This window comes from Colias philodice, chromosome 20 (assembly GCF_061535455.1).
Source record: "Colias philodice isolate Cphi_HAF_F1 chromosome 20, ilColPhil1 Martin Lab GWU primary, whole genome shotgun sequence".
In the NCBI taxonomy this organism is placed as follows: Eukaryota; Metazoa; Arthropoda; class Insecta; order Lepidoptera; family Pieridae; genus Colias; species Colias philodice.
Window position 1 is genome coordinate 1,298,942 of NC_143105.1, and position 22,504 is coordinate 1,321,445.

At 33.9% G+C, this 22,504-nt stretch overlaps 1 protein-coding gene and 1 long non-coding RNA gene across 3 annotated transcripts; one reads left to right on the forward strand and one right to left on the reverse strand.

Moving 5' to 3' along the window:
• The first annotated feature begins 3,512 nt into the window (after window positions 1–3,512).
• LOC149479251 (uncharacterized) lies at window positions 3,513–12,245 on the forward strand. The gene is made up of 3 exons (XR_016317278.1): window positions 3,513–3,723; window positions 10,096–10,256; window positions 11,895–12,245. It is a non-coding gene; the product is annotated as an uncharacterized LOC149479251 (long non-coding RNA).
• A 3,261-nt stretch (window positions 12,246–15,506) lies between these two features.
• LOC149479252 (uncharacterized) lies at window positions 15,507–22,282 on the reverse strand. Of its 2 annotated transcripts, none has more exons than XM_089707833.1 (10): window positions 22,092–22,282; window positions 21,725–21,868; window positions 21,218–21,401; window positions 20,782–20,951; window positions 20,065–20,407; window positions 19,665–19,790; window positions 19,025–19,191; window positions 17,815–18,221; window positions 16,845–16,980; window positions 15,507–16,683 (listed from the first exon to the last, which is right to left on the reverse strand). In XM_089707833.1, exons 1-10 carry the CDS (start codon window positions 22,125–22,127, stop codon window positions 16,375–16,377), a joined length of 2,022 nt encoding a protein of 673 aa, XP_089563959.1. In that variant the 5' UTR covers window positions 22,128–22,282; the 3' UTR covers window positions 15,507–16,374. The 2 variants fall into 2 exon arrangements, with proteins under 2 accessions (XP_089563959.1, XP_089563960.1); XM_089707834.1 differs by lacking the exon at window positions 22,092–22,282 and adding an exon at window positions 21,950–22,060.
• Window positions 22,283–22,504: the final 222 nt, after the last annotated feature.

Here is a 22,504-nt window from a genome sequence, read left to right on the forward strand (position 1 = left end):
CTACATTATAATATCAATTATCAAATATGTCCTCGTATTTTGTAAGTATTTTACCTAGTGGATAGGATATAAGTCAATTACGACAGAACCAACAGGGCGGAGTCAGGGCATGCAGCTAGTATTATTTAAACATGCCGCTTTTCCGGTGTTCGTCCGGATTATCGCACGATACAAAATTTTTAAATCTCAGGAACTACTGGTCCGATTTGAAAAATGATTTCGGTGTCAGATAGCCCATTTATCGAGGAAGGGTATAGCGCTATATCATCACGCTAAGACCAACAGGAGCTGAGCACTGCGGGTAAAACCGCGGAGCACAGCTAGTCATTCGATAAAGATGTACCTAGTGGTCAATGTGAAAACATTTTCATTTAATAATTAAATTCTGTTTTTTCCTTATCGCACGGATTTAACGCAATAAATATTTTTATTCCTAATCTAGTAGATTCGTAACAAAATCAGTATGTAATTATTTTTGAATGAAAACTAAACCGCCTTCAATTTATCAGACCTACACAAAATTTAAATGGGTTCAACCGGAAGGCACCAACTTCCAAACAAAAGAATCATCAAAATTGGTTGAGTCGAAAGTTCTGAGATAAATCCAAAAAAAAAATATCGAATTAACTTCTTACTTTTTGGTGGTTAATATAATATTTCGGGACAATTTTCACACATGGCACGATCTGATCACATACTAAGCTTTCGCTTGTGTTATGGAAACCAGACGGCTGATAAACATACATATAAGTAATGATAATTAACACCCAGACACAGAGTAAACACTATGTTCATCACACAAATATTTGCCCCGGATAGGAATCGATCCCACGATCAGTGGCTTGGAAGGCAGGGTCACTACCAACCAAGCCAACCGGCCAGTCAAAGTAGTGGGTTAAAAATATTAAATTAAGTTTGAAAATATTCAGTAAATTTATCACTTTGTTATCTATCTATACTAATATCACAGTATTACAATATGGTAATACTGTGCTAATATTATAAAGAGGAAAGGTTTGTATGTATGTATGTATGGTTTTCACGCATAGACTACTGGATCGATTTTGATGAAATTTGGCACAGATAATCTTTAGACCCTGAGAAAGAACATGGCTATCTTTTATTGCGAAATATGTACCACGGGCGAAGCCGTATATCCTATAATTTATAAACACGATAAATGTCTAAGTTTGCTAAGACAAAGCTTATACCTAAGTTATGCTATATGTTTAAGCTATTGTATTTTAAGGATTCAAGGTTACGCCTTTGGATTGATCCAAAGAATTTAATACAAATAAAAATTGCGTAATACATAGCTTCGCGTCAAAGAACATGCATCTCAATAAAACCAAATTTCGTATGTTTGTCACTCGATCACACAGGAACTGCTATGTTGCTGCTGATATGTTTATATACAAATGGATTTTGTATTAATTGGATTTGGTCGAATCAAGCCTCGAATTTTTTATTCTTTTGAATAAAAAATATATAACTAACTACCTAACTACTAGTTACTTACATAGGTATTGTTAAAATAAAATAAAATTATACAAAAAAAAACTTAAATGTTGTTAAAATAATAACATAACAAGGTAGGTTTAATTTAAAGTCCGCGTTTACAAAGTTTCATTCAAATTGGTTCAGCCGCTCCTGCATTATGAACGTTCAGTCACACAATATTAAATGAATGAATATCGTATTAAGGTGAAAGACAACATAAATGTCACCTATAACTTAAAAGTTATTACTAAAAATTATAGCCATATAGGCGAAGCCGCGGGCTATATCAAGTACAATATAAACTAAATATTATTACCCCCTTTAATAACTCATACCTTTTAATACCCGAAATATTCGCCTTAAACTTCACTTCTGTATATTAAAAACAAATTAATTCACGTCAAAATTTCTTTTATAATTATTTTGCATAATATTATGTAATGTTACTTTACAAATCAATCGATGATTTACCTACCATTTAACACAACTTGTTATTTATAATTATAAATAAATAAATCATTTATTTCACTTAATTTTTTTTTTTACAAATTAGAGCGACCCAGGCTACATTTAATTACAACTAAATTAGAATTAATCTGTTACAGAAAAATTGCCTGATATAACAAATTAAAATTTTACGTAGGTAGATCATATTTATATTTATTTAAAAATCGACTCCCTGGCTAGATTTGTAAATAAAAAATTAAGGAGGAATCTCAATCTGTCGCTCTACAAGTATAGGCTGCGATAGGTCAATATGATAACTGTGTTTTAATAGCAATAGGCAATAATAACTGTTATTCACAACTTTCTCAATATTACGTTATAATAAAAACGTCCGTTCATAATTGTATAATTTATTGTGAATAATTTATTCGATAATGCATACAGACATAAATTCCATCATCGCAGATGCTAGTACCTACTGAATGTCAAAACTCAAATTAAATAAAAATTTGTCACGTGGTATATATTTTATCGATGATTGAGGGTCTGTTGAGGTGTATAGTCTGTGACCGCAGGTAGGAACGGGCGGGATGGAAGATTCATCCAAGCTCGTTCGAATTTCGAACATCGGTGCTGCCAGCCGTGGATTTTTTAAATTGAACTGATTGTTTTATTAATTAGGTGGTAAGATATTTGATTTTTAATTTTTCGTATGTACTTATTAGTAGAATTATTGGTCTTAACTTATTAGTATCATGTACGTTAAAGATTAATTAAGAGGGATGAATCTATTATTATTATTATTTACCTACATATTATAAACTTTTAAGTTAGTTCTTATTTAATTCAGTGGATACCTATGTACAACTTGTAATGAGGCCCAATTACTGAAAATAGTCAACACAACATTTATATGCGTATCGTTGTCTCATTTTTTATTTGTTTTAAATTATACAAGTTTTCAATTTAACAGTCGTACCAATAGATTAATTGTTATTCTGTAACTAGTCATACATACATTAGCATTATCAGATCTGATTAGTCTAAACTAGCTATGTTAAGAATACATATCGAGTCAAGTCATTGATTCATGATTGAGAGCGACCTCACGTAATCACCACGGAGGTACCATCGTACGAAAAGCTCACTCGAGCGCACGTCATCTCTACGTCGGCTACATGTCAAGGTTTACAACTTTCGTTCCAATAATGTATCGCGTCGATTTTCCCACGTGTCGGGGAGATTTTTTAAGGACAAAACAGTGGGGAAGTTTAGGAACCACTTCCCAGAACGATAAAGGGCCGGGGCTAGGGGTGCGCGGGGAGGCGGTGTGGCGCGACAGCTGCGCGCGCGACTCTCTCCCCGCGCCGCCGCACTCGGCCGTCGACCGCCGCGCGGGCAACTAGTGCAGTGCGCGCTTACAACGCGACTCGGTCGTGCGCGAGTTCTCTCAGTTCACACGAAACCGCGATCACCGAGGAAAACCCAGCAGCTCGTACGAGGCCCGTGTGGCTGGGCGGTGACCGGTGCTATATTCTGTTGAGCGATATTGCACCAGTCCCGGCCTATCCAAGCGGGCCCGGCCTTCGAAGACCGCTACTCAGCATCCGAGGCGCGCGATCCCGTTACCCGGCCGGTCGTTCACAGCGGTGGCCACGCTTAGGACGTGATTCGGTGTAAATGTTTGTGCCTTTATCAAATTGCACCAATCCCGGCCTGCATGCGGTCCCGAGTGTTGTGCTAGATCAAGTTTGCACGTGGCATTTTGTGACACAGGTAACATCTCTTTGTGCTGTCGACTCCAATTTAGGCCAGGTACGAAGTTATCGCCGTTCGAAAAGAAAATTCAAAATTAGAAGGTAGAACGAAATAGTCGATGGAAAGTTCGTTTTAACGATTCATTTAACATTTTATGTGAATTTGGTTCAGGTTGACTGAATCGAAGTAGACGGCACGGACCGGTTTCCATCGTAAATTGTATCACATATAGCTCGATATATGTAGCTCATACTGCCGAAATGAAGGACACGATTAAAATTATAAACAGACGTTCGAACTGGTGCGACCGGACCACCGTACTCGTGCGGTGCGATCGACTCGCCACACGACCGCACCGCACCTAGGGTTGCCAGTATTTGATTTAAGGGTAAACAGCATTAAAAATACGAGTTTTAGTTATTTTTTACGGGAGATAATAAAAACAGCAATGTTAAATAGAGAAAATTTATTTTTGGCATTTATATTTGCTGTTGGAAGAAACAGCTTTTAATAGCTCTTCATTTTCTAAAGCGAATGTATAAAAATCTTTGCACGATAATTTAAAATTACAATTAATTTGCAGCTTCGCCTTTACAGTTTCAATATTCAATCGGTTTCGGCTATCCGTCCAGGCATTGCCGCACAAAGAAAATATTCTTTGTTTAAAAATTACGATTAAATTTACGATTTTTAAAAAAACATTTAAAATATTGGAATTTTCGCGGCTGACTGAGCTAAATAAATTCGTATAAAAAAATAGATACACTAGCGACTAGATAATTTATTACGTTGCTAATATATGAAGTGATTAAAGGCGCAAATTATCCCTTTTTTCGATATTGTCGATAGAGGCGAAAGTATTGTAATTTTTACTGATTTTCGTTTTTATTTTTTTATATTATATGCAGGCGTTAGTAGAAGCTCTGTTTAGTACCAAAAGAAACCTTGAACTGAGTTCTACATGTGACAAAAATACCACATTCTAGCCACGAAGTTATTACGAGATATAGATTTTCAAAGAATGTCAGGGTTGTCCCTAGTAAATAAAATTATAAATAAAATTATATATCATACTATCTATTACCAAGTTTTTGTTTATGTTTTAGTCGTTAGTTATAGTCGATATTTCAATATACATATTATTATATGTAGGTAAAAGGTTAATTTATTACAATCTTTAAATATGTAATAAATTAACTGAACAAAAAAAATATCTTAGATTTATAAGACAATTCAATAATATCAAATTAATACAAATTAATCTCCTTTTTTTGTGAATATTTCGAGCATTGATCATAGTAATCTCATTAAAAGTCAAACCGAATTCTTTGAAAATCTATTTCTCGTCATAAATTCGTGGTTAGAATGTTGTATTTTTTTCACATGTAGACCTCAGTTCAAGGCTTCTTTTGGTACAAGTACAAGTACAAGTTGCAACCATTGAAAAGAAGAAAACGAAGAGAAAAGAATGGGCAAAATTATATTTAAAAGACAGGGATTCATTCAGACATATGCAGTCATATCATAAATCTTTGTAGAGTTCTAAAATTTATATTATTAATCTTTTTTCAGTATTAGCCACGTCATCCGACGCCATCGCCATTGATAACGATCGACCGACGTCCGTTTTGTTTGGCGGTAGAACTGTGACTAAAGCTGTAATAAGTATATAGTCTATGACTAATGCGCTGTCCGGTGCGATCGCCCGTCCACACGCGCGAATTTGGTACGGTCCGCACCAAGTTCGGATGAAAAAACCATCGAACCAACCGTACCGTCAATAATAATAATTATGTCCGGCGGACCACTGTACACATGATCGAATATGGTCCGGAGCGCACCAAGGTCACGGTGCGGTCCGTACCAAATTCGAACGTCTGTTTATAACTTTAGATCTAAAAGTTGAATGTAATTTAATGATTTAACAGCTGATTCCTTTGTTTGATGAAATGCAGCAAAGCGTTTCGTTAATAAAATATTCGCAACGCACACAGTACAATACGACCAATTTGTATTCAATGGTGGAATTAGCAAATTCTTTCTTCATTGTCGCAATGTGTACATATATTATCGTAATATCTGAATACAAGGCATCCTGAATCGGGCGGAAATATGATTCACCGCGGACTAAGAAGTGTACAACCGTTATGATTTAAATTACTACAGCTGTCATAGCACGAATTGCGGTACCTATATAACTACCTTATCCAAAGATCGACGATCTTGGCGCCAAAACGGTATTATGAAACTTGTTGCGCTGCCATTATGAGTAATGCATATTTTAAACTTAATAAATTGTCGGCGATGTTCAATCTTCTCATTTTTAAGCAAGCATGAGTGAATGCTGAATGGTAATTGTTCGCGCAACGCTGTTATGAAAATTATTTGAAAATTAAACCTTCAATTGTGTACCTAGTAGGTATAAAGTTTTACAACGGAATAAACTATTGTTACAAGCTCACCAATTTTTAAATTATTCCACAAGCACGTGGTGATTTCAAGATTTGTAAAAACATGCATTGTTTTAAATCTACCTGCATTCATTGTTGTTAAAATATTTTTTGCTAATGGCAGTTACGATTCAAAATCTTAAACAAAGGAAAATGTCTATTGATACTTAATATTATGTAGGTGCGTTGAATACTCACATTTCCTTGCTTTTCAAGGCGTTTACCTATAGCATATAGGTACCTAGATATTGTTGTTGATTTTAGATTGCGTTTTGTCACTGGCTATCTTGATAAAAGTTGTACTCACGTATTTAAAATTTAAATATTTCATCGGTTTTTCTTTTCAATATATTTTGACATTCGCTTTTTGAAATTGCGCGCAATTGTCATTTTTTATTCTTTGTCCAAGTTCAATGCGCTGGTTAGTCGGCTTGTCGGTAAATACGCGAAAATCATGTAACAGTAATATTATAAGGTCGAGTAACTGGTTCTATAGTTATACATGTACTAAATAAATGACAGCAGGAACGGTATTCGGCGATGCTAATTGTATTTTTATTATGATGGAAAAGTGAAGAACTTGTGAGATGTGCATTATGACAAATGCTTTTTTTTCTTTCTTCATGGCAAGAAGATGTCTATTTGCTAGTGTCAACTGTCAAGTATGACATTGACAGATGGATTACTTTAGAACGTGGTGTTTTCTCCGTATAGGTATAGACTAAAACATGTGGAATATGGATATATTCACAGAAAAAAAGAAAATAAAATGGCTTACGATTCAGGCTTTTAACTCTTTTATCCATGTTAATTTTAAACAAAAGTTTTTTTTAATTGCCACAGTTTATCCGGAATGTCGCGAAACTATTCATGGTGTCAAAATATTATGTAAGAAACATAGGTCATAATAATACGTAGGTACATTATTGGATAAGTTTCAATTAGGGATGTAACGATACATGATTTTGCCGATACGATACCGATACCGATATTTGTAATTAAATATCGGCGATACCGATATCGATGGCTTGGTAGAAAAATAAATAGTGAATTATGCATAAAAGTTACCAACAGTTAACAGAGACTCAACTGTAAATCGTATTCTTTTAAATAACAATGCCAAATCAAAAAAAAAAAGAAAGCCATTTATTTTAGTATTATTATTTTGCAAAGTCAGTTAAACTTTAAGTTATACACATACAATCAGTTCCTAATAAAAGTTTACTATTGGTAGAGTTTTTTTCAAAAAACAAAGTGCGCACGCGCGGGCGGCCTCCCGCATCGTTCATTGGGCGCGGTTTTTTAATTGTTTGATATCGGTATCGGTTGTTTTATAATCGGCGATACCGATATATCGGCTTGCCGATTATATCGGCCGATATATCGGTATCGGTATCGTTCATCCCTAGTTTCAATCTAATATTACGTAATTTCGACAATACAATGTGATGGTCTAAGATCCGAACATAAGGCGAAATTCAACGGCGTGATAATAGAATGAGACCAATTTTATAATTAATTTAGTCTATTAAAAAATGTATTAAAAATGGGTTGACTGGGAAAATCCTGGACAGGACATTTTTAATTAATTATTTATTTTTTATTTTTTATTAATTGCAGTTTCGAGATAATAAAACAATTTTGTAATAAAACAGTGCTGACATAATTTTTTTTTTCATCATCCTATCAAGTGAAAGTAACTGGTACCGACATACCTGTTTATACCTGCCAACCTAGCCGTTTGTCCCGGTAAATATTAGAAAACTATGACTGCACATTCTGTAGGTTTCATACTTTAAGTCTATTATATTTTTTTTTTTATTATCTTGATTCTGCAATTAATTAAAAAAAAAATGTTTTTTTTTTAAATTCATTAAAAATGTCCTGTCCAGGATTTTCCCAGTCAACCCATTTTTAATACATTTTTTAATAGACTAAATTAATTATAAAATTGGTCTCATTCTATTATCACGCCGTTGAATTTCGCCTTATGTTCGGATCTTAGACCGTGACAATCTTTGCAGGATTTCACATATACCATAAACTTAAAACTAGCTTTAGAACAAAACTTTTTTTTTGCAATATTGATTCTATTTTTTGTTTGCTCTTATGAAAACTTTCTCGAGAACGATACTTACTTACTAGTTACTATCTAGGCATACCTACCTATTTAAAAAATTAAAATATTACCTCTACAGCCGAATACTAAGCATATCTACATCATGATCTACATACAGAAGGAGTACGGACAGATAAAGACAGGCTGCTGACTGCGTATGGCACGGAGGGACTTTATTTTATGCCAACTACATATTTAGTATTTACCATGTATAATACAACCATTACTAATAATATTTCAATTTTTAGTCAAAACAATAAACACAATCTTTACGAACTCACGCACTCAATTAAAAATTAAAAACATACTAGGTACTTAGTTAGGTATTCGGCCACTACAATAGGTATAATTAATTATACCTATTGCCACTAAGGAAACCATTATGTGACCCAATTATTCAAAAACGATATTCAAATCTAAAAGCGTGTGTTTTATGTATTTTCTACCAATGTGACGTGGTAAATGTGCGAGTCGGGATCGCGAAACTAAGGGTTCCGTAGGTTTTGATTTTTGAATACCAAGTTGGTATTTAGGTATATTATGTGCTTTTTTCATTTTTTTTTTAAATAATGTAATAAGTAAGTAATAAATAAAAATCACAATCAAATGCTTATTTTATAGGAAAGTTATTTTTTACATTCATTCCTTCAAAATTAAAGAGCTAGATTAATCGTAAATAATATTTTATGTACATAAATAGTTTGATTTTTGGACAGTTGCGTAATTGGGCACTAAAAAATAAAAATATTGATTAGGTAGATATGTACATTTTGCAATGGCAAGAATGCAAATGGATGTTTGTTACATATTTGTTGTGAAATTAACTGAACGGATTTTAATGATAATAAGCAGTGATGTAGCTTATGTATCAGAATAACACATAAGTTATAGAAATTCTCTTTTACCCGCGGATGGAACCATGCAGCGACACAGCTTACATATCATAAAGAAACGGCTGCATGCGTTTTGATAAAATTCAGTGCACACATTAATTTATTTGGTGTTAATAAAGAGTGAAGAAAGTTTAGTAAATGTTGTGTACAATTATATGTACATAAATAAATAATTATAAAATGTAAAGACATACTTATACATAATATAACGATATTTAAATGTGTTAATCAGATGTATTTGTGTAAAAACTATAATTTCATTTTTTACAGTGAAGATACAAAATATTTTTTTTTGTTTTTATGTGCAACTTTGTTTTCATTTTATTGTTACGATTCTTATTATGTTTATTTATGTGTTGATAAACGTGTGATAAACACTAAAAGGAGTTTGGTTTCTTATCAACACAGAATAATATTATTATCTGACCACCTGGTTTCGAAGCAAGGACCCCTCAGTGTTCCATTTCTTTTTCAATTTCTTATTATGTATACTTATATGTATGTATTTAAATATTTATTAAGAATAATTGTGTTATATTAAACTAGCTTTCCGCCCTCGGCTTTGCCTGCGTTTTCAAAGAAAAACCCGCAGTTCCCGTTCCCGTGGGATTTCCTGGATAAAACCTATTTAACCTATCCTATGTGTTAATCCAACTTGGATTTTCTATATATGTGTGCTAAATTTCACTGTAATCGGTTCGCTAGTAATTATATCAAACTTCTTGGTAATTGAAAACTATTAATAATCTGTGGTTTGTCGTCTATGTATTGTTTTTCGTGTCCGTGGTATTGTATATTATCTATAATCATTTTCATTCAACTGCATATAATATACATGATGGAATTTACTATATAAATATAACATGTATTATCAATTATGTATCCAGTTTTTGGTTGTGTAACTTCTATAATAATAACATTTTTTCAGATCATCATCATAATCATCAACTTGAGCGAAGGAAGAGCGGGACTCGTACGAATGGCCGGATCGGCCACGGCCACTCCCTCTCTGGAAAAGTGCGAGTTGCGAAATGTCACAATATGTCAAAACTTTTTGCTCCTAGATGAAAAAATAATTTATTAGGTAAGGTAATAGACCCACGTTCTTCATAATATTGCAAAAAGATGAATTTTTTATTAGGTTATTTATGTTTTTATGTTTAAACAGGAAAACACCTCGATTCATTTTAAAAATAATTCTACCAAAATAAAGTTACCATTTTACAGGGTTTTTTTATTTATCCAGGGCTGCTTCAAGTTCAAGGCTAGTCTATAATGTGTCAAAAATAATCCTAATTCATTCAATACAAATAGAAATATTTAAATGTAACGACACAGTTGTCACGCGTATTTCCAAACTATACATAGCCAGAACGCAACCATAGGAAACTGCTCGTGTATACTTTGTAATGCTGTTTTTAAGTTTGTTATTACAATATATACACGAATTTTGCGTACTGATCGTGTATACTTTGTAAAGCGGATGCTTGCTTCTTCTTTCCAAACTATACACGATCAGTACGCAAAATATGTATAACTAAATATAGCTAACACCACTTACGCTTGAGCGAAATAATAAATATATAGGCAATCAAAGACTTGTAAAGCTATATCTATCTACTACTCGACCAAGCCAACTAGACCCTTTTCAACTGTGACGTCACCCGCCCATGTCTCGGGTACAGATAGCAAAAAAAAAATATTAATAATATCACTGTTCGCTCTCCGCTATGAATAGTCTTATTTTTCCCCATTTCGAGGGCTGTCTATGAATAACAACACAGTAAAAACTTAAACAAATAACAACGAAAAACTTAACAGTCAACAACAAGCTTTAACGATTAATAATAAAAAGTACAGAAATAACTAGCGATGCGAAACGTACGAATGCGTCGATGCTGCGAACCGTACTAAGGCGAACGCGGTACCTGAGGCGGTAAGCGGGCGGGGAGGCCGCATTCCACCCGAGCGTCTAGTTGGCTTGGTCGAGTAGTACTTTTATTCTTCTTGATTGATTCAGTAAAATATGGAATAAAAATATTATTAGGTAAGCTTAGAAAAATAAATAGGTAACAGATATAAGGGTTACCTATGGGTTAGGTTAGGTTCGTGTTTTTTTTAACTACACAAAAATAGGAGCCCCGCGAAGCGGGGCTCCGTCGCCTCGCAACCGTCTTCTTCTGGACTTATTACATTCTTACATTTTAGCACTATTGTCAATTGTAAGTCGTGCAGTATAGTCGGGAACGAAGACACAAGCATCCTCGATACAAAAAATATACGATCAGTACGCAACATTATATACACAATACACATGCATTTTAATAATAGATTTCAAAACAGCAATACAATAATATAAACGCGAGCAATGGAGAGACGCCGCGCTTACTCCGAAACATACACGATTAGTCCGCATGCGTACTGGCGCTGTATGTTTTGGAGCGCTATTCTTACTTACTTCTCTACAAAGTATACGCGAGTATTTGCAAGTATTTGCGTACTGCTGTTGTATAGATTGGAAGAACTTTGTAAAAAAGTTATTTCCAAACTATACGTGATTAGTTTCACACCGTTGCGTACTGGCCTTGTATAGTTTGGAAAGACGCAGTTGTCACATGTATAATTTATTATCGTTTTCTAGACGGAAAAAGGTGAAAACATAACATTTCTTTTTCTACGGCCAGTTAAGTGAACTGTTCCATATAAAATGTTAATGAGCATTTACAGGATAAAAGTGAAGTGTCTCCGGTTCGCTGGTTCGGTGTCAAGGCTGCGTGCAGCGAACATAGGCGCTCGCGCTTGGCGGCAATGGCGCATGCGTTGTCTTTTACTCTTTTAGGGTCGTTTTCGTCGTTTGAGATCTAATTGAGGGATCTAACTATATAATAAGTATTGTGTGATTAGAAATAATTATTTAAAATGCTCAAATACTTTTTTGTATGATCGGTATGACCCAACCTTTCGTGCTAATGTTAAGAAAATGATATGATTGTTTAACTTTTAATTTTATTCTTTATGACACAAATTAAAACTTACTATGTAATTTTTATTCTTTGCTGTACTAACTACATATAATAATAATTGTAGCTAAATAATAAAATTTTTATGAGAAATAAGTGCATATATTTATTTATTTTCATCTATTTCCTTCAAGCTTCAAGTTCCTAAAGTTAGGATATGATTATGGGATCATATCCTAACTTTGATCGATGGCGATCTGAGCAAGTAAGTAAGAATCAATCTACAGCCTGGGATGCATATTATTAAACCAAACGAATCGTTAGATTCATTTTCACATAATCTTTTCATTTACAAAACTATTACATGACAAGTAATAGTTTTTAAAAAATATTTATTTCTTTAGATTATTGTGTTTATCACGATTTATTTTGAAAAAATAAAAAGTTGTTTGTTTTGTTTTTTCATAACAATATAAATTAACATATCTTATATATAAAAATGAATCGCAAAATGTGTTGGTAAGCGCATAACTCGAGAACGGCTGAACCGATTTCGATAATTCTTTTTTTATTATATTCCTTGAAGTACGAGGATGGTTCTTATGTAGAGAAAACGTAAACAAACTTCAACCACGGGCGAAGTCGGGGCGGACCGCTAGTAAATAATATAGATGGAGCTATTATATGAAACTTTGCATGATAGCAAAACTACTCAAAATAAATTATACTGAACCAATTTTGATGAATTGTTGTCACTATTTATTACAAGTAGTACCTAGGTACCTACTAGGTACTACCTATGTTCTTTTGCATATTAAACAAAATTCTACATCAGTTTTAAAACATAGTTAAAACATAGAGATCCTTGAATTTTTTTGGCCTACAAACATCTTTGATCTTATACACACTTAACTACTTATTATCTTATATATTGAATATTTTCTTTTTTAGTTTATTAAACGCGTAGATACTAGATTATACTTGATTGTGTATGATAAGCTCTTATGATTCAGTTGACAGTCATCGGGGAAGTACTAAGAAACTATAGTTGTTTATTTATAAATTATAAAAATAAATAAAACAACGGAACGAAAACAATTCGTAAGTATATTGGTAAGTGAGTATTAAATTGCGCCAGCGGGTGTGGGTTCGATTCCCGTTGGTTGGAAAAAAAAAATGTGTTTATTAGCGGATTTTCGTGTAGGTACTATATATTTGTATTAAATGTGATATAAATAATTATTTGTTTGTTTCAATATACCTTATGAAATATGTACCATACTTTAAAATGACCGCCAGACATTAATTACAAGATTTCAGACTTATGTCAATGATAGAACCAAATCTAATAAAACACGTCACAAATTATAATTTAATAGATATATAAATAACTAGAGGTCCGCCCCGGCTTCGCCCGTGGTACATATTTCGCAATAAAAGGTAGCCTATGTCCTTTCTCGGGTATCAAAATATCTCCATACCAAATTTCATGCAAATTGGTTCAGTAGTTTAGGCGTGATTGAGTAACAGACAGACAGACAGAGTTACTTTCGCATTTATAATATTAGTATGGATTCAATTGATGTTATTATGCAACACAATAGCATTATCACTTACAAGTTACTAATATAGAACAATGTGCTGTTGACAGCGTTCTAGTAAATTGAGTGATAAAAATTTTAAATTGCTTGCTTGTTTTATTTCAAGAAATATTATGTATTATTGTACTTAGTTACATATTATTTTTTTATATACATATTATGATTACCTACACCGCTGTCTGTCTTTATGGAATTTGATGCGGTGGCTCAAGAGGAAATAGCCTCAGTAATGTAGCTATCTACCAGTGCAAGTTTTTTCAAAAATGATAAAGTAGTTATATACGTACGAAATATAAACTTTCTTCTATCACATTGATAAGTGAAATGATGTGTATTAATATTAATACAATATATTCTGTCCTTTCTCTAACGGCTTTCTAAACGGACACTGCACGCCATCTAGTGACACTTGGAACATTTTACTTGCAATGCATTCTATGTTTTCAGGAAAATAATCGTATCTATTTCTTTTTATTATTTCCTTATTTTTTAATATTATTGCTTAGGTTCGATCTTAGCCCCTGTAACTTTAAGTTGGATTAAAAAAAATTAAACGATAAAATAGAAAGTGGAGACCTAGGTAAGTACTGTTTCCATGGAAAGATGCACAGTTCCAATCCCTTTTACTGATTTATCCGAATCTAAGACCCTGCCATTGTCGAGAGGTTATTTAAAAATAAATATATGAGAAGCAGCTGATGTGGAAATCTACGTGAAAAATGTGCCGAGTGGCAGGCTGGCAGCCATTTTGCAAGCACTCACGACAACAAATGTTTTATTTTGTTTTCTTTTTCCGTTTCCTGTTGTTAAACTGAGTTTATACAGGGTGTCCCACTGTTGGTATCAAGTTGGTATACTAAGCTCAAAGTAGGTTATAGTTTTGCATACGCTGAGTTCGTAAAAAATACTTATAAAATTCCAGACGCATTTTTTTTCAAATACTTAGATGAATAATTCTAAAAACTCTATGTGAACACCCATAACAAGCAACCCGCCTAACTTTGCCACCAGCACGTGATCTATCGTTTAGCATTATGTTTTCATAGACAAAATGCTCATATTAGCGAAGCGGTATATGCCGGCTGTGCGAAGCTAGAGAAGAAAACATGGATTTTCAGGAAAAATTTAACAAAAAATTTTTGACGTAATTTGTATTTTTTTCGTGGTCAGTGTATGCAAAACTACAAGTCCCTTCGCGCTTAGTATACCAATAGTGGGACACCCTGTGTAAGTATTCTAAGTACACAACCCTTTAGTTTCTGTGATCTGTGTATAAAACAAACAGGAAACGGAACGGTTTAAATTAAATCCGTATATATATGTATTCTAAGGTTGTGCATTTATATTTGAACACATCGAATGGTTATTGGTTTTTCTTCAGGCTAAATAGAAGAAGGCTAATAGGTTGAAGCGGAGAAGCCAAGGCCTATGAATTAAGATTTAAGAATATTATTAACTAGCTGCGCTTCGCGGTTTCACCCGCGTGGCTCCGGATAATAAGGCTATAGCCTTCCTCGATAAATAGGCTATCAAACACCGAAGGAATTTTTCAAATCGGACCAGTAGTTCCTGAGATTAGCGCGTTCAAACAAACAAACTCTTGCTTTATAATATTAGTATAGATTACCGCACGGAAATAGTTAGTAGTAAATCAAAGTAAACACGTATTCGAAGAACTATGACTTATTATTACAAAATTTCGCCTCAAGATTTCCATGTTATTATTAATAAATATAGCCATCCAAATGGTTCAAAGAAATTAAGTAATAAAACAAAAATTATTCATAAATATTTATTGTAGAATTTTATACAAAAATGCATACAAAAATAATTTGGTAATTTTGGTACAATTCATTGATATGATAATGCTCTGTTCGACATAACATTTCTATTGAAGCTATACAACACTTCTTTCAAACAAATTAAAATATACATTGTAAAAACAATGTATGTTTCATTTCATTATTTATTACAAATTGGTTACTAAGGTGCATGCACAATAAGTATAACATAATATATAACTTATAAGTATCTATATAATATGAAAATTAAAAACACATAACCTTTATTATTAATTGAATATGATAGACTAGCTTTCGGCCCGCGGCTTCGCCCGCGTTTTCAAAGAAAAGCCGCATAGTTCCCGTTCCCGTGGGATTTCCGGGATAAAACCTATCCTATGTGTTAATCCAAGTAACCCTCTATATGTGTGCTTAATTTCATTGTAATCGCTTCAGTAGTATTTGCGTGAAAGAGTAACAAACACACACACACATCCTCACAAACTTTCGCATTTATAATATTAGTATATGATAGATAAACTATAAACAGTATCTCTAGATTGTTACAGTTTGCTCCAAAAATTATTACAAAGAAATTGAAAAGGAAGTGCAGTAAGTAGTGGATATAAGAAAGATTGATTGTAAAAAAATAAAAGTAACAAAAAATATACCGTGAAAACAAACTTCTAAAACAAAATAAATAAAATTCATTATCGTTGTACAATATAAATAATCAGATCAAGTACCTATCCATAATTTAAATTACTTTACAGTTTACATGTAAACAGAAATATTTTTTAGCGTTGACATCACAGCGGCCATATTGAATGAGGCACATGTCAAAACGAACGACAACTAAATGGCCCTAAACGCTTTCTTGCGTCAAATTAACAACCTCGGTCGGAATATTTTTATTTAAATATCGTCGAGTTGTCCTCATTCTGCCCGCGGCAACACTATCGAAAACCCATTTCGAGCTGACTTCGCCCTCCGCCATTCCTATCGTGACGTCACAGCCGCCATCTTGTATTATCGCGCCACAGAGTGTTAAAAGTTGAATAATGGCGGGTTTTTGGAACGCGTTCGGTTGTACGCGCACTTTTATGCCGCTAAATACGTCGTACGCGTATTCTGAACGCATCCGACCTAATGCTGAACGTTCCACGCGGGCTTTCTGGAAGATTAATAAGAATAAAGATATACAATTTTAAGATATTTTCAGTAATACTGATACTTAGTAATTATTTATTGTGATGATTCAATGCAAAAGAAACATATACAAATACCGAAAAGTAATCTTCAATTTTTAATGTTTTTAAAAACAACTTAACAAACCTGTGCAATCTTCAACAAATGTGGCACTTCATAACCAAAGTGCGGTAACAATCTCCCCTCTTTAGCTGAATCGAGCGCCCACTGTCCATACAACACTCTGCAACCACGCGCCGCTCCTAACAGTGCGTTTACCGTCCTGAAGATAATAGAAAATTCTATATAAAGTGAATAAATCTATATCTTATATATAAAATTCTCGTGTCACAATGTTAGTCTGCATACTCCTCCGAAACGGGTGGAACGATTCTCATGAAATTTTCTGTGCATATCGGGTAAGTCTGAGAATCGGCCAACATCTATTTTTCATATGTACCACGGGCGAAGCCGGGGCGGACCGCTAGTATACATATAAAAGAAAGTTGTGTTAGTTACTCCAGTTATAACTCAAGAACGGCTGAACCGATTTAGCTGAAAATTGGCAGGGAGGTAGTTTAGAGCCTGGAGAAGGACATAGGATACTAAATATGTACCACAGAGAAAGCCGGGCCATACCACTAGTTACATTTACAACGTAATAATCATATTAGCATGCGAAGGTATTTGCAAATGTTCATGGGCGGTGTTAGTCGCTTACCATCAAGCGACCAAACCTTGCCAACTTTTGGGTAAAAAAAAGAAATATTTCTTATAGAAGAAATTCTCTTCACCCTGCACTTTAGAATCTCAAAACGAAAATTTTCACTCAAAAACAGATAAAACATTTTTTTTTACAAATATGTAATTTAATACTTTGTGCTTAGTTTCACATCCGCTTTGTCTGCGTAAGACACGAAATTAGTCTGCTATTTGAATGGAATGAAGAATTTGTATAACAATATTCTAATTGAATCGAAAAAAGTTAATTTTCACATGCATGAAGAATGGGGCACATACTTTTATAGATCAAGTGAAAGAATCTTGTATTAAAATGCATTTTAAAAACTATACGCAAACCACTAGACAAAAATTAATAAAAAATAAACATAATTACCTTGGTTTAGTATTAACAGTGTCAGCGCTACACATAACACTGTTCCCTTCACCATTATTCGCACTCACATTATTAATAACTAAATCACTATTACACAACACACTAACGCCACTTATATTCTTGCAAACCACTTTAGTTCCAGTCGGCACGTTTATTTCATTACCTATATTATTACAATGATCGTCGACCAAAACATTTATATTCGAAAACATTTTTTCTAATATATCTTCAGGTTTATTACATTGATTGCACATAGATAAATCTGGGTTGTTTTCAACAACTTCTTTACAAGAACCAAGTAATACATGGGTAGTTTTTCTGTTCACTTTTGATTGTATTTTCGCGTTGAGTTTTCTTAGGGCATTGCAAGCTTCGTGCCTTTCGGATTTCGACATGCCTGTTAGTACCTGAAATTTCGAATTATTATGTTATCAAACATTTATAAACATTGAGATATACATATGGAGACGACACCGCCTACATCACTTATGTTCCGCTCAACATAAGCCATATGGCTTAACTGCACGCTCATTTTTTATTTGTTTTAAAGTGAAATGCATCAAATATGCCTTCGTGTGTGTTACGATATTGCACAAATAATACAAATAATACGGAAAAGTGACTAACATAACTTTTCATCGGTAAGTACCTAACTAGATAATCATTTTTAAAACTAAGTTAGAGCAAAAAAATGGCGCACAGATTTTGTTCTTGGTGTCTCCTCCATACATAGTAATATTATCTCAATGTTTATAAGCTGTAAATTATAATGTATAGTGACAACTAATGAACATATTTAAACTTTTGTATGTAGTTTAACATAATATTGTGTTGGTAGACAATGAACATATTTAAACTTTGTAGAAATAAGTAAACATTGTCCATGCTGATAATAATAAATAAATAGCTTTTCGCATTTTTAAATTTTAATGCACAATTAACATCGAAAATACATATTTCTAAAGCTTTTTCTAAAGATATTTCTCTTAAGCTTTATATAAATACATATTTATATAAAGCTTAAGAGTATGTTTGTTTGAACACGCTAATCTCGGGAACTACTAGTCCGATTTGAAAAATGATTTATGTTAGATAGCCCATTTAACGAGGAAGGCTATATTATATCATCACGCTAAGACCAACAGGAGTGGGGTCTGCGTAAAACCGCGGGTCACAGCTAGCTAAATTAATATTTAACTTCAACACTCACAATCCTCGGCACAAATTTGTGGGTCCGCACTTGTCTGTGTGTCTGTATCTGTGTCTTTTTGCTGAATGACGTCACCAGCTTCCTCGCGATTCTCTCAGCGCGTGCGAGTTCCTGCCTACCTCGCTGCGTAAGTTGCATCGCTTTAGGTCTAGCGGGTGTTGAGGTTTCTGTTTGATCATAAGAATTTTACTGCAATTTTTTTTATAGCAATAATGAATATGGCAGAATGTTTCTAATAGATTTTTTTTAACAGCAAAGAAAATAACATAAGGGCGGATAAAACTTCTTCAAAAAAGATCACAAACATTACCTAAGAATAGGAAATATGCAATAATGTTTCAGTTTTGGAAGACAAAATCGATTACCATAGTCAATGCTAATTATTGTTTTACGAAATGAATTCGCAACTACTTTTTTGACGTGACAACGTCTTATAATTCGATAGAGCCGGCTGCACGCACGAAAAAACATGACTCATGCGGCGTTACCTCGCTCTGAGGCGTTCCATGTAAGGCTTGAAGTGCAAGCGAGAGCGCGGAACGAGCGACAAAGAAACACAATCGGACGTTGTCACGTTCAACTATCGTCAGTAAACCGACTTTACAGACAACCAATTTTTTTTTAAATTATCAGATCATACCTTTATCATCATCATCGGTGATCAGTTCAGCTTCCTTGTGGGTGAACAATTTCCTTCTAGATTTAGTCCGTGGCGGGGAAGTGGGTGTGACAGGGAGGGCTCTACGGGGCGCTGTGTTTACGCGATCTGTAGGTTTTTGTAATCATTCTAATGAGTTCATTTTTATGATTTTTATCCTAAACAACAATTAAAATTTTAAAAAGTTTTTTAACTTTATGATACATCATAAAATAAATATAAAAAAGGCCGTGGACGTAGCTTCGTCTGTCGTCAGAGTAGTCAAAGAAAAAATACAGAAAAATCATATCATAGAATCGCTCCGTTGCGACGTGAACGAAAAACAAACACACTTGAACATTATAATAATTTGTACTGAATAACATAAATAAATAATACATACTAGCCGTTTCATTTGGAGATTCAATAGATGCGTTGGTCTTATCGTGCGACTGATCCGTGGATTTATCATGCGATCCATCCGTCGATTTATCGTGCGATTGATCCGTGGACTTATCGTGCGACTTGTCCGTGGATTTATCACGTGACTGATCCGTCGATTTATCTCGCGACCTATCCGTCGACTTATCACTAGACTTGTCTCTGGGCTTGTTTGGCTTTTTGCGAATTTCAAGACTATTTTCAGTTTCACTAGATATCCTTAATCGTGCGGGTCTTCCTTCGTCACTATCTCTACTGTCTGAGAGAAGATCTGCCAATGGTATGTTGTCATGTTCGGCTTTTTTCTGGAATGTTAATAATGAATTTGTAGAAATGTGAGCTAAGTATAATACTGTGAATGCGTTTAAAGGTCATTTGTTAATTGTTTTATTTATTCCGAATAAAGTCTCTTTTTATGTTGATAAATTAGTTTATTTATTAACAATTAACCCATTGAGCCCCAAACGGCCCGATCGGTCCACAACACTATTGTGTCTGTGATTCCGGGGCCTGAGTTATTACAAATTAAATATTTTTAATATTTTTCGTTATTTTACACGACGCCATCTAGTGTCAAATTGAGAAGCGAACTAAATCGTGGGAATAGGTGATATTAGCAAACAATAATAGCAATTTTAATATCTTCTATTTATAAGTATAACATTTGCTATTTACTAACCAATAATTGCCGCAGTGTAGCCGGCGACGGCAAGTCCGAAGGCCTAGTAGGTGCAGGGAACAATCTTTCTGGTAAGCGCCGGGCCTCCGCCGCGCAGGCCTCCACCCATAGTGGAGACACCAGCTGGCAGGCTAGGGCTCTGCCCCGTGCACGAACCTTGCGACATCCTCCTAGAATTAAATGCATCTATTGTGTTAACAGTGAGATGATTTTATGATAAGTAAAATAATATTTAATATTATCTCTACAAAGTATATGGGTATTATATATGTTATAAGTTGTTTTTAAGAATAATCCTGGATGTTCTTTAAATAGCTTTACTTATCATCATTATAAATCTTGAATGGGAAATTTCTATTCATAAAGACAAAACATAAAAAAACTGCACAAAAAATTCTAGTCTTCGCCAAGCTAATAAATGAAACAGTAGTCTAACCTTGTGTCCAAATAAGATGCGTTACAAGGGGGCTCCATGCAGGCACCACAGACGCGCCGAGGGCCATTAGAGCAGCCCTAAGAGCTAGCGCTCGAGACTCCGCCCCCACATCGACGTACGCAACCACACCGCGTAGCGCTTCACTTGTTATTGTATTCATATATTTCAGGGGTTTTGACGGCAACTGAAATAAAGGTTCATATTACATATAATTATGTTTTAGGAAATTATAGATTTTAGGTGATTGTCAAATATGTAGGATTTATTGAGACTGATTGTAGTTTTGTTATTGTATTAATATAATATGTATTTACATTTAGTTACAAAACAAAAAGTTTTAATTTCAAACATGATTGTGTGTGATGATTTGATATTCGAGTTTACGGTTAATTAAAATCAAGTTACTAGGCTAATTACAATAGCTCATTAACTAGCATTTTGTAAGGAAAAGTATGAAATAATATACACAAGAGATGTGAGATTCTCTCACCTTAAACTATTACTTACTTTACTTGTATGTGGTTGTTTATTTGTCCGCACATTCATTGGTTTCTTGGTCAAGAATTTATTTTGCTTATTGTTATCATCCACACCCTTTAAAGCAAGCCATTCTTCTCGGAGCCTTAATCTTTCAGCGATGGCTGAGCGTCTCTGAAAAGTTAAAATTGTTTTGGTGTATAGAGGCTTTCCGTGGACAAAATAGATGAATAGTAACAAACTCTACATAACCACTTAATGACATGGACGCTATTTAATGATATTCTTCATTAGATATGATCTAATCTTAGTTTCTGTTTCGTTTTTTACATTCCAGTAAATTTTCTTGATATAATAACCTCTGTGAAAGTTTGTGAAAGTTAATTGATATACTTACCAATCCAGCAGCACTCCTATTATTTTCTTTATTCATATTGCCAAAGCGACTAATAATTTGTATCTTATACACAAAAGTCAACACAACACTATTCTCAAAAATTTATAAGATTTTGGACGTATTGTACATGCAAATCTTGTTATAATTAAGCAACATATCAAGATAAATGTATTATTTAATGCTGGTTAAACTTGCAAGCTGAACATAGTTGTAGATCGTAGGGATTTGTGAATTGTGTATAAGTGACGAGTGACGACTGACGTTTGAAGTTTACATTGACATTACTGATTCTGACATTTAAATTTTTTACATGGCAAGCTAATACGTGCTAACTGCTAATCTTGGTCACAATCTGTGGTCACAATACTGCAACTTATGGGATAGGGAGGGTCATATGAAGACGAATAAACAAA

Excerpts from the sequence above, each read along its gene's own strand:
- LOC149479252 (XM_089707833.1), bottom strand. The coding sequence starts at position 22,127 with ATGAATAAAGAAAATAATAGGAGTGCTGCTGGATTG. Across the intron at positions 21,869-22,091 it reads ATAGGAGTGCTGCTGGATTG|AGACGCTCAGCCATCGCTGA; the intron begins GTAAGTATATCA and ends TTAACTTTTCAG. Across the intron at positions 16,981-17,814 it reads ACTGTTAATACTAAACCAAG|GACGGTAAACGCACTGTTAG; the intron begins GTAATTATGTTT and ends TATTATCTTCAG.